This window comes from Lygodium microphyllum, chromosome 3, assembly GCF_053477565.2.
Source record: "Lygodium microphyllum isolate KBCC chromosome 3, Lygodium_microphyllum_v1.1.10, whole genome shotgun sequence".
Lineage (NCBI taxonomy): Eukaryota > Viridiplantae > Streptophyta > Polypodiopsida > Schizaeales > Lygodiaceae > Lygodium > Lygodium microphyllum.
The window spans coordinates 183108618-183126591 of NC_141137.1; the positions used below are offsets into that span (position 1 = coordinate 183108618).

Below are 17974 nucleotides of genomic sequence, written 5' to 3' on the forward strand. Positions count from 1 at the left end.
ATTTCTTTTACACAAGTAAGCAAGATGGGACTCATTCTTGACTCGATACAAGGAGTCTCAACTTTTCAAACAAAGTATCGAACCGATATCCTTTGGTACTATAGTTAATCGCTCTTGGTGGCTATTTTACTATTATCGTAAGACTATAGACTTGAATTTTGTGTTCAATTTTAGAAAGTTTCATGTCAATTATTCATATTGAATTCATCCCCTAATACAAACATATTACATGACAAATAACTCTTACCTATTTCATATGTGTTCTCATTGGCAATCGTAGTAAGCATCTCTAGCTTCAATTTCTTCACATATGAAGGATTGCTATAGCAACAACAATAATGTTTGTAATTGGAAGAAAGAAGAATGTAATTAGTTCAATTCTTCCTACATGATGCTTTAGATTGTTGCTTAGAGAGGATTCCATACAATAATAAGCAACAAACTCTTATATTTTGTTAGGATTCAACTTATTACTTTCATCACAAATATTGTAGATATCCAGTTTCATTAATGGGAAAGGAAGAAGTTAGGTTGCATGCTTTTGTAGAAGAGAGAAATCATTAAATACTTGTTTTATTCGATGCCAACTTTAAAATTTTGCAAGTGGTGATCACACACATGCACACACAATACTAATGATTTCTAATTTGCCTTTCATTGGTGTAAGCATGTTGCTTTTGATTTTGTTGCATAGCATTCTTTCATGTGCAACATAAGTTATAGTTCCACTGACATGTAGTATAGCATGACCAAGAAAGGTCGAACTTGCAATAATAAAGTGTAATGCTTCATTAGATATATATAAGATCACAAGGTTTTCCTAGGTAATAATGAGGTAAACTTAATGTGATCTTGATTACATGCTATCCTTCCACCACCTAAGACCCATGACCATAAAGTGCTGGGGTTGAAGGCCCTATTTGGTTGCTCCTCTTTGAGCACTTCCAATGCCATTGTGCCTACTCCAACCCCAACCAAGATTGTAGGGAGAATGGATAGAACTATCCTTTTTATCCAAAGGATTAGCTTGCTAAGTCCAAATCTTCAAATGGATTCATATCTTAACATTATCTATACATGTAGAAGATGATATCAAATTTCAATCACATAGCCTTGAACTACTAGTGATTGGATGGACATCTATCTTTTAATTGGTAATGTTTGAGAGTACTATGTTCCCATATTTATTTACAATTTGGTACATTTGGATTATACAGCATTTTAGTAGTCCCAATTCCATACTTTTATACAAGACTTCTCTTATGCTATATAGCTACATTAAATTGGGCATGGAGTGAAATCAATTAATTTTTATTTAAACTTGAAAATTTGTTGCTATGTAAGTTCAAACCATTGTCTTGGTAATAGAAAAGCTCTTAATTGCATTCTAGATGAGTGTGTGTGTAGTGTTGTCAAGTCTATTTTCAACATATATAGTTGTACGAAGGCAAACTTCTACAACATAAATTCAACAATTGTGGTAAAGATGGCCTATTATAAGTGCAACAAAAGGCCATTGATGCATGTAAAGGGTATGCTTACAAAGCTTTGGCAATAATAGTGTAGATTTTTGAGTTGCATACTAGTCCACACCTTTGCTGCGACCCAATCAACTCAGATGAGGAGAGAAATTGTGATGGTAACATTGAATGGTGGATCTTTGCTCCACATCAAGCAAACTTCAATTTACTGTATGTAGAACACTCATTGTTTAGGGTACTCTATTGATTTGCAAGTCACATATATGGAGTTGAAGCAAAAAATACTCTTCCACATGCCCATTGACTTCAACATGTAAACTTGTAATAGTGGATTTTACATGTGCATGGCTTATATATGAATTCATATTTCTGAAAATGCCTCTAAAGCCAATGTCCCTTGTGATTACATCACTTTGTTTATACGAGGCTAAAGCTCGAGATGGGAATGTGTATGAAATTATTTCCGAATGTCAGTTCCCGAATGCATATGTAGTCGCTCTCTGCTTTTCCAGACCATTTCTGGTTTTCCCTACGCAGACATCTATGCAGTGGCATTTACCTGGAACCACATGTTGACTCATTCGTCAAATGAGACACACAAAACAGTAGTGGCCATTGTCATTTGAGTGCAGGCATTAAAGAGTAGATTGCTGTGATAACCAGGGCAATATCTGTAATAAGCAGCCCTATGGCATCAAACACAAACTTGGGAGCGAAAAGTCCCCACACCTGCATCACAATTTTAAAAATCCATCAGCTGCTTTGAAGCTGTATTCTACAAGGCTTGTAGTAACTCAAAAGTCCTGAAAAAACTTTCACAATACCATCAAATGACGTCGGTGTATTGTCACACACAATGTAGCAAACATTGTTGTCATCGTCCTCACCAACCCGTACATCAAAAATGCCTGGTCGCAACATCAATCATCACATAAAGTGAACAAAAGAACCAGTCACTAAAAACAATACGGTAGTGCAAGCAACAGAACAATCATTATGTTCCTTCATTATTCTCTATGCAATTTTGTGACTGGTTGATGCTTCATAATAGAGATCATGGTCTTAATGAAAGATGTTTAACCTGATACATTTGATGCAAATAAAAACTGTTTGAGTCTACATTCTTTGTTGAAACTGGCCTTTTAGTGACAAGAAGTGACAGAGCCATCACAGGAAACACATGAGAAGCTCCAAAAGTATCAACTGCAAGAAGAATCCCCTGTCTATACATGTTGAACTGATCAAACCCTATAAACGCAGCAGCATAACGCAGCCCATCAAAAGCACACCTGCGTTCACCAAAAACTAAGTACTTGTAGATGGATGGAGATTGAGGGAGCTAAAAACGATAAATCTTGCGGGGAAAATTACCTGTGACCAGTGACAAAAAATATTTGAACAGCGTAAAAACTCCACTGAACGGTACTTGAAAAATATCCTCCACCATCAACCAGAATGGGAGCAGCTTTTCCATGCCCCAAGGACAATGATTGTAGGTCTATAAGGCAGTAACCTGGACCAACATTGTAACTCCATTATGCATGACATTAAAGAATCACTGGTACCAGAAAGATAGTTCTCCCTCCCTGTTCCCCTCTTAACGGATGCCAACCCAGCAATGCTCCATATAATTTGGCAAGATTAAATATGGAGAAAATAGTCCGCCAATTTCTCTAAGTTGTGTGAAAGAATCACTGGTGCCAGAAAGATAGTTCTTCTTCCCTGTTCCCCTCTTAATGGATGCCAACCCAGCGATGCTCCATATAATTTGACAATATTAAATATGGAGAAATAATCCGCCAACTTCTCTAAGTTGTGTAATTTGTCAACCTAAGTACATGGAGGAAGCTCAATGAACTGCAGCCGATCCAGAGAGCTGAGAGATTCCACGAAACATTCAGACTGGTCACTGAGCTGATAGATGCAGGGTTCTAGCCTTTGGTATTGTATGGTTTTGGCCTAGCTGAGGCATGAGGAATTTGCATTGCAGCTTGTTAATTTCTACAAGGCCTACAACAGTGCTAGTTGGCTTGTCTCCCCATGGAAAACAAGGGGGGGTATTTGCCTCGTGACTATTTCAGAAGGGGGGGTGAGATGGAATCCACATAAGTCGTAGGAGCTAAGATCTAGTCACAAGCGACTGAATCAAGCTCTTTAGTCTATTCGTAGCCCCTTAAATTCAGATTAACACCCTATACCGTGGAATACATAGATGGCACGGTTACCGAGAGCACAAATCGGAAATTGCTAACCAACTCCCTAGCTACTTCCGAGTTAAAGGTGCACCGTGGAAATCCATTTTATGAATGCATGGCCTTTGTGATGTGTGAGGCTCAAATAAACAATGATGACTAAAACCAATCTTAATTTTGAGCATGGAAGGGGACTGTCCCATAATCCCTTTATAAACTAAAATTTGTTATACATGTGATACATTGCATTGAAACCCTTTATTTTAACTAAAAAGTGAACAGCTCAGAAATAAAAACCTCAAGGTAAAATACAGATACAAAATGAAAAAACTCTGATACCAGGGGCCGGGGTCTGTTAACACCAAATCATGTGTGATTCTAGATGGAAGAAGGTGCCTATATCTCAAACGCTAAGAAAAGCATCTGTCTCCTACTCGTCATGCACTCAGTCACTCTGTAACTCTCCCAGTTCCCATGGAGAGCGTGAACAATTGCTGTCCAAACCTTGGAGAGAGTTTCTGCAATAGAAATGGCATGAAAGTCTGTGGCAAGCATCTGTCTCCTAGTCATCATGCATTTAAGAGTCACCTTGTAACTCTCCCATCTCCCATGGAGAGTGTACTATAGCATGACTGCATCTCAAACTTCAAATATACCAAGCGCTAATGCTAGCAATCATCTCCAATCTGTGGTAAAGCTCCTTATTCCACTCTGATTGCAAGAAGTCTGGCATAGGAATCATGCTCAAAAGGTTGCCAAAAATGAGAAAGGATAGGCTTCCCTGAAAACCCAAGCTATTGTGCCCCAGGCCACTAATTAGTCTCAGTTGTCCCATGGAAGACTATCTTGGGGTTTCTCTATCACACCTCTTGGGTCCTGTGGCAACAGCACAAGCTTGTTTTCATGTCTCTTCTAATCTAATGCAAGCTATAGGGAACCTGCTGTAACCAAGCCAAGTACTGCATGCCAAGCTCTTGCATGCCCCTAACTAGGTAACGCTAGGGAGAGAGAAAGCATCCCGGGTCTGAAATTGTCATCCCTATCTCCCACGAAAGTCAGCCTGTATACTTGACAAAAAGTTCTCAATTTGATTACAAAGTTGTGCTATATACTTGGGGCAATTGTGATTTGATTATAAAATGTGGCACATCCATACCATTTATATCTATGATATTTGCATTAGATGGTGCAGATACGGGTGCAGGCCTTGCATCTCTAGGTGGTTGGCATGGCAGTGGAGGCACAGGCAGATTATATAGAGCTATTTCTGTGTAAAGCGCAATTTGCTCCAAAAAGAGACCGTGCCTATCTTAACACGAGGGCTCACGTTACCTGGTCACAGCCGGTGACAATAAAAAGCCCTCCCTTTGGGCCAAAAATCAAAGGACACTGCTGCCAGGAATTGAACCCACGCCTTCCAGCTGATAGACAAAGGGACACTGCTCCCAGGAACTGAACCCACGCCTTCCAGCTGATAGACAGACACCTTACCATCTCACCCATGCGCGTTAATTGATTCAAGATGAATTTAGTAAATTGATATATTAAAAAAACAAATGCGACCCCGACACGTGGCCTGTCTACGGGCGATAGCCCATAGCAGGTTGATATATAACGTTAGCCGAACATGAGTAGCAACTAGCAGTACTTTGACCTTTCTCATCTATTAATCCAAAAACTGAACCCTACTATGGATCACAAACCCCAACCCCATAGCAGGTTGATATATAACGTTAGCCGAACATGAGTAGCAACTAGCAGTACTTTGACCTTTCTCATCTATTAATCCAAAAACTGAACCCTACTATGGATCACAAACCCCAACCCTTATTGTGTAGTAACACAAAGTAAAATGTGGCGTATGAGGCGTTACCTTGTATTATGTGGCCTATCGTGTGTCAAATGAAGAACTTTCTGGGTGATACCCATGATGACTTCCCTGTATCTCATGTGAAGGTAGAGTGTCCGCTAATATGAGATGATGTTCATGGCAGAGATGGAAACCATGGGCAAGATCAAGCATCATAAGCTGATGCCTCAATTAGGGGCAGGCTATTGCACAACTTGTGATTTTGCCACAATTTTTTTGGAAAAAAAGGGAAGCCTCTTGTATATGTTGAAAATATTTTAGGTTTTCTGTAGTGTCTAGGTGGATGTGTGTGTAAAACAAGTTGTTTGTGTTATATGTTTGTGTATGATGTAAAATCATGTGTCAAGTTGCAATGCAACAAAGGCTAAGGTTCCATGAAATGATGGTTTTGATTTCACAAAGCAGTGGTATGACAAGGCCTTGAGAAAGTGTGTATGAAGGAAAGGGTTGAGCAAGTTGCCACAAGTTAGGCTGGTTGAAGTTGTTTTGCAAGGAGGGTGCTACCCTTAGTGGGAATGAGGTGCATTGCAATACGAGGTCAACGAGTAGTTCGATATATGCCTTGTGTGAAGTGGGGGACTTGTGTTAATTAGGTTGTTTTCTAAGTCTTTGTTGCAAGGCGTAAGTGAAGGAAAATCAAGTCAACTATGACATGGAAGATCACCACCTTAATACGGTGCATTGATTGAGCCGGAAATGGAATGTTTGAGGTGTCGAGCACTTAGCGATGCCAAGGGAAGGGACGCTGATAAATCGGATGCCTACTTGGAGGCATCACACGTTATACACTTGGCAAGCTCCAAGGATGCAGTCAACTGCATCTAACGATGGGTTTGCCTACAAATAGGCATGGCAATGGCAAGCACAGGGGAGAGAGGGCCGATAGGCTGCCGGCGTGCCATACAAAGCTTCTTCTCTTTTCTTTATTCAATTGAGGAGATAAGATTATTTGCTTCTTAAAAACTTAAGACTTACGCTAAAGTTTTATGCTTATATGACTATGAGCTCATTCACATGCATGAACACACTCTTCAAACTCCTAATCTACCTAGCTTTCAAACCTACCACTTGAAGCTCAGGGAGGATGGACCCATCAAAGACATTTATGAAGATAAACCATTGACTTGAAGACTTGGTGTATTCAAAGGCTCGTCACAAGGCGTCCCTTCTGGGTTTAATAATATTTTGGATTGCATCTCTTGGCTACTTTCTTGATCTTTCTTGAAGGCTTAGACTCATGATGAAACTGGAGTGTTGAAACTGATGGAAGAAGGCTTGTCATACTACCACAAGATCTTATAAACTGATCCTTGAGCCCCTTGTGGAGTTGTAAAAAAGAGTTTTTATGTTGTATGTGGTGTGTTTGGAGTTATGGGTGAAGAGTGTTCATGTTGCTAAGAATCCGGTTGAACTTTTGTATGAAATAGCCACTCCTTTCAAGAGGTTTATTGTGTTCTGTATCTCTACCAAAATTGTAATTCCTTCCAGCTTTCTAGAGGGCATCATTGATATCCAACCTATCCAAAAACTACGTAGGTTGTATTGTTGTTCATGACATTATATTTTGTTTTGTTGTTATCACCTAGAGTTGCAGTTGTAATCATGCTAGGTTACCCTTGTACTAAGGTCATATCAATGTCGTTCTTAGATGAGTGGATGCTCGTCTTAGAACTGCTAGCTTGTGTGGAGAGTGTGAGGATTCTATATGAACTACTTGATGTTGTGTATGGTATCGATGTTGTACCAGAAATGGAATTTGCCCTCTTAAAGGTTTTTGTGTTGTGTTGCTATATTGTAAATGGGTTGCCCTGCTCCTCTCCCTTGTAAAAAACCATGATAGAAAAGAAGCCTTGTAATGTAGGACTTTAGTACATTGTAAAGAAAGTTGAGTTTATATAGTGTTTTTGTTGGGTATTTCACTCACGTCTCACTTACGCCTACGCTCACATTGGAGTGTCGGTGATCAATAGGACACTCGGGCACTTTTTACTCTCGGTAGGAGAGGTTTTTTCCCCTAGACTTATGGTATTATTTTGTATGTGCTTATGACACACACTTACGGGCACTTACCGTGTTCAGGTGTGAACACCCCCCTACAACCCTAAGGTTTAAGGGTTGTACCTTGTACTTTCAGTTTACACTCTTTCAGTCTATTGCATTGGGTGTTGTGCTTCACTCTCTATTGTCTACTGTTTTGTGTGCTGAGCTTCGATCCTACCTCAACTCTCACATTTGGTATCAGAGTAGCATTGGCTCTATTTAGCTCAGCTCTGTTCAGCATTCGAGACTCTCTGCTTAGGTCCAGCCTCAACCTTTAGGAGATGCCCTGCTCTTCTGCCTGCATTTTCATTACCCTGCTCGTCATGCCCAGCACCAGTGCCTTGCCAGTCTTCAGTTGCCTGTGTCTGTGGTCAGTCCAAACTATCCCGCTCGTTAACGTTAGTCGTCAACCAGTCAGTCGTCAGACACGTGCGCCAGACAGCCGCCCGTCGACTGTGCCTCTGTGCTGTTCGTCACGCCACGCCAGCTCGCTTGCACGCCTTTGTTCAGCGCCGCGTTTGATGCTTCCTGTCCGCCGTATGCTGCTGCGCCACGTCAATGACAGCACGCCTCTGTTCAGCGTCGCGTTTGACGCCTCCTATCTGCCATGTGCTGCTGCGCCACGTCAACACCAGCCCATTAGACGTCAGGTATTTTTTTAAAATTTTTCTTTATCTTTTCATTCCAGATAAATTTCTGGAAGAGGGGATTTCTATGCAGAAGGCACAACATTTAGTAACATGTCTGGGACACATTGAATGCAAATTTTTGGCCAAATTTATCAGACATTTTGGGGCTTTTATGTTTTTTGAGGACATTGGCATGTGAACTGCAGCTACAATCACAGAAAGACTGTTTTGAACACATTTGAGGCAAGAAATTTTGGGGATTTTGCTGGTACAATGTTGCTGAACACTGATTGCACGTTGGACTGCGTGCATAATAGACAGTTTTGATAGAGTGCACCCTTGTACACTAATTGCAGAAAGTTATTTCTTGCAATTTCTGGAAATTTTCAGATTTCTAGTGAAGTTCTGCTTCGACATTGCTCTTTTGCATTTCCGGTAATTAAAAAATCATGGCAAATCAGGGAGGAGATGTTTTCACCTATGTATCCAAGGAGGACAAATTGGATGGAAATAACTATTCACTTTGGTCCTTCATGATAAAGAATGTACTTGTGGCCAAAAATCTTTGGGATTATGTCAGTGGAGAAGAAGCTCGACCTGGAGTTGTGACTCCAGCTACTCCTCCAGGAGGACGTGCACCACGGGCACCTCGGCCTGCTCCACTTCAGCCACTGCCCAAAAGAACAGTAGCTCAAAAAGCATGGGATACACGGGATGCACAGGCTTTGTCGCTGATTGCATTGGCAGTTCAGTGGTCAATCATCCCCCACATTCGTTCAGCAGCTTCTCCACGAGAAGCTTGGCTAACTTTGGAGTAGATGTTTGCAGGCAAGAATGAGACTCGCATCTCTTTCTTAAAGAAAGAGCTAGAGACATTGAAAATGGATGAAGGTGATTCTCTTCAGGATCACTTGGAACAAAATTCAAGACTTGCAAGAGCAACTCATGAATGTTGATGAGTACTATTCGGATGCACAGATGATATCCACCACTTTGAACTCATTACCTCCTTCTTACTTGGCTTTTCATACGGCCTTAAACCTCACAATGAGGATTGCTGCGTAGCCAATCACTTTTCTTCAGTTAGTCAGTTTGCTTCTAGAGGAGGAGCAAATACGGAGGAATAGTGGTGTGGATGCTATAGCCTCTGAGCAGGCTTTTATGGCTAGACAGAAGGGCAAAGGCAGCCAAGTGAAGAATGCTCTGCAGAGTTCTGGAACTTCTGGCACATCCCAGGCAAACAAAAAACAAGGGGGCACGCAAGCCAAAAAGGGTAAATGCCATTACTGCAAGAAGCCAGGCCACTACATTACCAAGTGCAGAAAGCGCATTGCCAAAGAGAAGAAAAAGAAATCAGGAATGTCTGTTTCTGATGCTCCTTCCACTGCTACTGAGTCCGCGTCCTTTGTTGCAGACAGGGAGTATTGTTTTTACACATGTAGTTATGACACCGCTTGGGCAGATCGAGCATTCAGCTCTACTGAGGATGTAGACACTTGGTTTTTTGACAATGATGCTTCTAGGCATATTACATCTCGCAGAGATTTATTTGCATCTGTTCATGCAGCTCCAGTTGGCAAGTCTATACAGTGTGCTAACAATGCATCATACCCTGTTACAGAGGTATTGGGGAGATTGTGCTCGCAGCCATTGATGGCTCTATTCTCCGCCTACAGGATGCTTTATTTGTGCCAGGCATAAAGAAGAATTTGCTTTCTATCTCTTCTTTGGCACGTTGTGGATTGTAGGTCACATTTGATGATGACCGATGCATGGTGAGAGACAAAGAATACATGACTTTGGTCTTGACAGGCACTTTATGTCATGGGTTATACGAGTTGGATGCTCTTTCAGTTGATCAGTCAGCGTACTTAGCATCCACTTTTACTCCTGCTATGCTACAGGTAGAGTTATGGCATGCTAGGATGGGGCATGTGAACTTTGGCAGCTTGATGCTCTTACAGCGTACGCATATGCTAGATGGATTACCTCTACTGGAGAGACCTCCTGAGCACTTGTGCGAAGGATGTATTTTGGGGAAAATGCACCGTTTTTCGTTTCCCCATGATGTTGCTTTTAGAGCAACAACCAAGTTGCAGTTAGTGCATTCATATGTATGTGGACCTATGCAGACAAAGTCATTGGGAGGATGTTACTATTTTGTGACTTTTATTGATGACTTTACACGATTTTGCTGGGTCTACTCTATGGTCATCCTGGCTATCCTTGCCCAGAGGCTCATAGGCCATCCTGGCCTTCTAGAGATGTTAATAGATCTTTCTTTCTTTTTTGTTGTTTGGGTTTAAAATGCAAGATGCCTGCTTCTAAGCCAGTTCAAACATACACCTAGTCCAAGCCTGGTTGAGAGTCCAAAGGCTTTTTGAGATGGCCTTCAGCATTACAAGGGAAGCCACCTGCTAACCAATTGCATTTTCTACTTGGAGTTCATTGTTGCTCACACACATATTCCAGCACACAAGAAACTGCTTTAAAAATATGCAGGCTTGTACCAAGTGTAAGTAACTTGAGGAGCCATACATAGGTACTTGGCCGTCTAACCAAAGATCCTATGTTCATCACTTGGGAATTGGTGGCTTGGATGATCCAATTTGGACTTCAGCTTTTTCATGAAGGATGCTATACAAGCGAAGTTATACACACGTTTTCTTCAAAGGTTCCCTTCTCAGTTTATTCAACCTACACCCATCTTGATACTACTTATAGGATTATATTCAGCAGTACTGCATGTCAGCAACTGACAGTGAAGTAAGGATACTCTAAATCTACAAAAAGAAACCAAAGATCTTTTGATAAAATATAGGATCCATTATTCTCCATTACCCCCTAAAGGAGCAGTTTGACAGCATAATAGAAATGAAGGGGACATAAATCTTAAAATGAGTACTCAAAAATCTTGAAAAGAAAATTTTACCTTGTATCACCATAAGCAAGACTATAGCTGGCCCTTGCTTTCCAAGTAGCAACAGGATCAGCTCGCTTAAGACAGCTAGACATGGAAGGGATGCATCAGCAATTGTGCGTCTAATTTGAACCTTGTACTTGTTTGATGTGTTTCCAGAGTTGAACACCAAAATCAAAAGTTGAACTAAGACTAAAAAATATATTCCACGTGGAATATAGAGTTGTATTAGATCTTGCTGAAACTTTGAGGCTATCATAGCTTGCGACTTGTAAAGATCAGAGAACAGCCAATGCAAAAACATGGAAATGTATGTTACAGGAAGTCCAAGAATCGCCCAATGACAACTTTGTATGAAAGGACTACACCACAGTTGCCTTATAAAAAAGCATCCCAAAACAGCCAATGGAGCAAAAACTATAATACTCCACATCAGCAAAATTCTTGCCGCGGTGTGCATATTTCCTGCCCATTCCATTGTTTGTGTATCCTTAAAAACATGACTGTGGCTGATGGAACCAAGGATGCTGTTGAATACCAAAAAACACAAGACCTGCAAATGAGATACAAATATTGTTAATTTGCCATTCCCAAATGAAAAAAATAAATGAGTTTAAGATTCTCTCTCTCTCTCTCTCTCTCTCTCTCTCTGTGTCTGTGTCTGTCTCTCTCTCTCTCTCCCCCCCCCCAAATGGAAAAACAAAGGAGTTTAAGATTCTCTGTGTGTGTGTGTGTGTCTGTCTCTGTCTCCCCCCCCCCCCCCCCCAAAAATGAAAAAACAAAGGAGTTTAAGAGAGAGAGATTCTCTCTCTCTCTCTCTCTCTCTCTCTCTCTCTCAATAGGTAATTGTATTAATTATGAAAAAAGTACAAGATTACAAGATGCAGGATGGCTCTAAGCCATCATGCAGAAACCAAGCTTTTACATGAGAGAAGAACAGAAAGGAGCACAAAAATCAGGGTAGGGTCACTGAAGAGACTGCTCAATGCCAAGGTACTTAATCCTCTGCAGACAAAGTATCAGAATGCTGAATAAGATGAAGCTGCAACTGAAGAAGTCCTTTCAACTTTGCAACATGGCTCTAGATGCCTGAGGTAATATAAAAAATGAATGCATTTGGAGTGACCCAAATATGCTAGCAGCCCCAAAATTTGAGAAAGTGAAATAGAATCTTCATATGGGGTTGTGTGGAGCATGATGCTCAGGTTTACCAAAAACCCAATCAAAAAGACACATCCTAGTGCCCACCACAACATTTCAAATGTCTGAAACGAGAAGCCAAATTTTCCGAGCAAAAGGACGAGAGAGAAAATGGTGATGGGAAGACTCCATTGCAGTACTACAAAAGAAACAATGCCCATTGGAAATACCATGGTGGCAAAGAGCCAAAGTAAGGGGAAGACCACCCACCAACATGTGCCACATGAAAACCTTAGATTTGAATGGTCTCTTGTTGTGCCACCCCTCCATCACTGTTGACTTCCACTAGGCTTAGATTTGTGCAATTCCCACAATGCATTAGTCTTGATGGTCAACCATGAATGATCTTTGATAATGGAGTGGTAAATCTGATTAATTGAAGAAGACTAGAGACTAAGTGGCCTGCAAGGTTCCAATCCTGCCAAGGACAAGTTGAATTTAGGACAGGAAAAGGTTGGCGGTCTTGTGAAAGTCTAGAAACCTTGCCCCAAAGGCCATCATAGCCACGAGGGACTTGGAAGACCCTTTTAATAGTGCGGAAAGACATGGGTATGCGATGAGGAAAGATCGCGGCATCACCCACCAAGACCAATCCAAGGTGGGCCATACGATTAGGTCTATCCTCTAATTTGTCCTCCCACAAGAGCAGGTGGGGTACCGCCGAGATTTCCATTAGGAAAGAATTGGCACCCAATCTGTCGTCGGGGGTGCAATTGGACCTTGCAAAGGACCCATTTCCAGGAACCTACCAAGTGATTGAGAAAACTGAAGTAGATGTAGAGAACTGAACCTCAACATTAAGGACATCCCACCATGAATCTGGAATCTTCATATCACCCTGCCAGAGACCATGATCTTCAAGAAAAAAATGGGCAACAACTATCCAAGGTTATTGACCAACACACATGGTCTGCAAAAGTGACGAACAAAGGGCTATCATATGGGTCTCCACATAAAAAACACCCCCGCCCCCCATGGATTTTGGTGCACAAACATGATTCTAGGATATCCAAGATATACCAACATGCATGGTCTTTCTTCCATAGCATAAAACGTGTTGGGAAAAAAGGCTCACCGTGCCTTTTACAGTATTATGGTGTGAACACACCCTTACACTCATACTTTATATATTATCTAATCCTAAAAAGTGGTACACTCGTCATTGTACCAAATACTGATTGTGTCGTGCTCACACTCTTGCTGCTCACTCTTTTCATGCTTCTCTTTGCACTCAATCTGTAGTCTTGATCCTAGCTCACTCAATCTCGATCCTAGCAGTACCATCAAATTGGTATCAGATCAGGTGACTGGCGTGAGAAGATAGGTGAGTAGTTGACACTTTGACAAGTGGCGTACAGAGCCTCTACAAGCACACCCTCAAGACAGTGGATGCCCAGATTTGCGGCCCCGTGGTGACCAAGCTATCAGGGTGCCTGCCGTATCTACGGGCGGGCTCCACGTTGTCACAGCTTGTCAGGAAGCAGGTTTGACACGCGATAGGTTTGATGGGTGGACGACAGGTCGCAGGCCTATCAGCAAGCAACAAGACAGTTCGGGTGACAGTTCACAGGCTAGGCCGCTAATTCGACGAGTCCTGGTCAACACCAAGACATGCTCGTCCTTTTTTTTCTTCTTAATTCTCCTTAATTTCTGCCATTTTTTTGTCTTTCCTTTGCCGAGTATTCACACACACAAGCACAACGTGCAATTTTGCCCAAGAAAATTGAAACTTAATCTCCGATTTGGGGAATTCAATGCAGGACAAGACAAGCCGACTCAGAAATTGCACATTTGGTGTACATTTGCCCGAGAAATTTTGGGACTTTTCACATTTTAGTGGAATTTCTTCAATTTCACTGAAATTTGTGCACTTTGAACCCAAGAAAATTGGGGCTTTTGCAAAATTCCTTCAATTTGTGCAACAAATGTTTGGTATATGCACTTGGGTACATGTATTGATGCAATCTAGACAGATTACTCTCTAAAAATTTGGGGCTTTTGATTAGAATTGTCAAATTTGTGCCCGGGAATGCTTTTGGAGCAAAAGTTGTGGTGAAATTTTGGGGATTTCACATGTAATTGGTGTCTTGGTCTCTAAATGTGTTAGTAATTGCTTGAGGAGTGCAGCAACGGACACCTTTTAATTCTGAAAATCTATTCGCAGATTCGAAATTTCTGTAACCTTGGGATTTTCATTGCTGGTTGGTACTTGTAGTGTACCGTGGTTACTTGTGTGACATTTGGGCTTGCCTTTGCTGACTGCTTAGTTAATTTGGTACTGCAAATTATGGCAAGATCTTTTGCACATCAAGAAGCTTGAGGGTGCACATAATTTTGCAATATGGCCAAAACAGTGCTACAATGTCTTGGTTTAGAAGAAACATGTAAAGCCCATCAAAACAAAGGGAATAAAACCAACAAACATGGAACAAGATGAGTGGGATGACTTGGATAGCTTGCTTGCTCTACCATTGAGCTCTCAGTGTCAAACAACTTGCTCTTTAACATTGAGAAGCTGAATTCAGCATATGCAATGTGGCAGAGGCTTGAAGAATTGTATGCTCAGAAAAGTGCAGCTAGCAAGGTTTATTGGCTGAAAAAATTAATGGACTTTCGCATGAAAGAAGGTACAACCATGTTTGTACATTTGAACGAGTTCAACTCAATTTTTGGTCAACTGATTGCTTTGGATTTCCATATTGATGATGAGTTCAAGGCTACTTTCCTACTGTGCACTTAGCTTGAAAGTTGGGATACTTTTAGGACGGCTTGGAGTAACTCAAATGCTCAACTGTTATATTCTGATGTGGAGAGTTCTTTGTTAATGGAATAACTCAATAGAGAAAATAACTTAGCAAACAAGTCTTCTAATGCATTGCATACTAGAGGCAGATTTCAACAAAAGGGCAGTTCTGAAAATAGAACACGCAGCAAGTCTCATGGAAAAAATGTGGAGTGCCATCATTGTGGCGAAAAAGGGCACTATGAATGGGACTGTTTTCAATTGAAGAAAGAGAAAGGAAAAAACAAAAACACTGAAGACAATAAGGTTGAGAAAAAGGACAGCCAGGCTGCAAAGAAGAGCAATGTGAAGATAGAAGAGGTTAATATAGTCACTCATGAGAATGACAGTGATGGTGATGTACTTCTTGCTTCTTTGAGTGCACATGCATTATTTGCAAATTTTGAGGATGATATGCACACTTGGATACTTGATTTACGTGAATCTTTTCATGTCACACCACATCATGAGTGGTAAGGGGGGGAGTACCACGTGCCATGAGAAGAGGAGGGAGAGCCTCCATTACAAACTCCTCTGTGTTGCAAGGGCTATATCTTCCTCCTATCTTTTCAACTCCTCCTCTTCTTCCGCCTTTCTCTTTCTTTCCTCATCTGCCTTCTTGGAATCCCTGCGAGCCTTTTGTAAGTCCACTTTTTATTTCTTCATTTTCTCCTCTTCTTGCTTTTCCTGTGCAATTTTCTTCCCCCGCCCCCGTTTGATCGTCACATCCCGCCGGATTCATTGCCATCCCCCTTGCCATCGCCATCCCCCTCGCCATCGCCTGTGCCCCATCCCCCTCGCCATCGCTATCCCCCTACACCATCGCTTGCGTTGCGCTGCGCTACCCCCCCCCCCAGTTGCTCCCTCCCCCTGCAGTAACTCCCCCCTCTAGTAGCACAGCAACATGATAGGCAGGTTCTCCCAAAAGGGACGCGCAATGGAAACCTATGGTCAGATGCCAGCGCACTTAGCGAGTTCCCCTCAGTCAAACACCTTGCGCATAGTCCTCTCTGAGGAGCAGCTCTTAGCTGTTCGAGCTAAGGTGCTGGAACTAATGGAAATAAGGATTTATGGTCAGGTAGTAGGACATTCCCTAGTTAGGGCTCAGCTTCGGGACTGGCTTCACTCCACCCTGCGCATCGGCACAGCGCAGATCGTGGAGGCGGTCCTATTGGGCCAAGGGATCTTTATGGTCTGGCTCAGCTTGGCAGACGTAGCTCGCGAGTTACTCACCAGTTCACCATATGCGTCCATGAAGGGGGTCATATACATGGTCCCTTGGTACAGTGGCTTTACTGTGGAGGCGTTTGCACTCCACAACATGTTTCTTCGGCACCTAGTCACCCTTCTTTTCCCCGGCTTGGCGATTGAGTATCGCCAGTGGATGAAAGACTTTGGACGCCTCTTCGGCACTATCCTTCCCGCGACTTTCGCGGATGCAGTGACAATAGTAGGAGTCCCAAAGGTACGGGTGGCAGTGAAAGAGGTCAAGAATATCCCACAATTCCTAGAGATTGAGGCAGACAAGCACTCCTTTAGGCAGCAGGTCATTGGAGCTAATGGAAATAAGGATTTATGGTCAGGTAGTGGGACATTTCCCAGCCAGGGCCCAGCTTCGGGACTGGCTTCATTCCACCCTGCATATCGGCACAACGCAGATCGTGGAGGCGGTTCTATTGGGCCAAGGGATCTTCATGGTCCGGCTCAGCTCGGTAGATGCAGCTTGCAAGTTACTCACTAGTTCACCATATGCGTCCATGAAGGGGGTCATATACATGGTCCCTTGGTACAATGGCTTTATTGTGGAGGCGTTTGCACTCCACAACAGGTTTCTTCGGCACCTGGTCACCCTTCTTTTCCCCGTGTTGGCGATTGAGTATTGCCAGTGGGTAGAAGACTTTGGATGCCTCTTTGGCAAAGTCCTTCCCGCGTCTTTCGCGGATACAGTGACAACAGTAGGAGTCCCAAAGGTACGGGTGGCAGTGAAAGAGATCAAGAATATCCCACAATTCCTAGAGATTGAGGCAGGTGGGCACTCCTTTAGGTAGCAGGTCATTGTGACCGGGCAACCAAGACAGTGCTTGCACTGCCACGACTTTGCGCATCAGGCAATAGTTTGTACATGTTTCGGAGCCAAGGCAGCTCTGCCCAGAGGTCCGCAGGTGGATACTAATGGCTTCACACGGGTCCAGAGACGACAGAAAGGGAGACAACAAGGGGAGGCGCAGCCAACTTCTCAGACCCAGCCTCGTCAATAGGGTGCAGGCGGGCGATCGACCCCCCCTCGACAGAGCACTCCATAGCCCTCTCCTGTCCGTTCCACCTGATAGGACCGTAGCCCCCTACATTCTCCACCCACGCCACAGACTGCCTTGACTAAGTTTCCATAGTCCCCTCACCCACCTCCCCCCACATCCCATGCCCCCCCCACTGACCTTGGTCCACAGCCCCTCCTTGCCAGGGCCACCACCCCCCACACTCGCTATGTATGTCCATCTATCCCACTATTCCTCGATCCTCTTCTCCCCTACTACCCCCCCTACCGAGCACCTTCCCTGATGCGCACCTGGGTCAGGTGAGCCCCACAGACCCACCCCCCCTCCTCCCACAGGAGATGATGAGCCACACACACCTACCTCCTCCGCGCACTAGCAGTCTTCCCCCTCCCACACAACCACCAGCTCATCCGCCCTTGCCACCTGCCACACCTTCCCGAGACAGGCACAACTGTTGCCACAGGAGTTCTTCCGTAGTGGCCCATGGTCCTACTGCGAGTTGCGGAGCGCGGACAGTTCCCACTACCTCTAGAGGTGGGGATCTTCTTGGTTCGCAAGTCAAGGAGGGGCAAGGTCCATCTACT

At 43.0% G+C, this 17974-nt stretch overlaps 1 protein-coding gene across 3 annotated transcripts in view; it reads right to left on the reverse strand.

Moving 5' to 3' along the window:
* Window positions 1-1384: 1384 nt before the first annotated feature.
* The window catches only part of LOC148039280 (Alkaline-phosphatase-like family protein), a 182263-nt gene continuing 165673 nt past the window's right edge, over window positions 1385-17974 (reverse strand). Inside the window, exons 15-19 of one of the 3 annotated variants that reach the window (XM_087675170.1) lie at window positions 11145-11685; window positions 2853-2994; window positions 2563-2770; window positions 2306-2389; window positions 1385-2210 (exon numbers count right to left, since the gene is read on the reverse strand). In XM_087675170.1, coding sequence (XP_087531296.1) covers window positions 2100-2210; window positions 2306-2389; window positions 2563-2770; window positions 2853-2994; window positions 11145-11685 — 1086 coding nt within the window. In that variant the 3' untranslated portion in view covers window positions 1385-2099. The remainder of the gene's footprint in view (window positions 2211-2305; window positions 2390-2562; window positions 2771-2852; window positions 2995-11144; window positions 11686-17974) is intronic. The other 2 variants (XM_087675171.1, XR_015690400.1) reach the window with 2 other exon arrangements.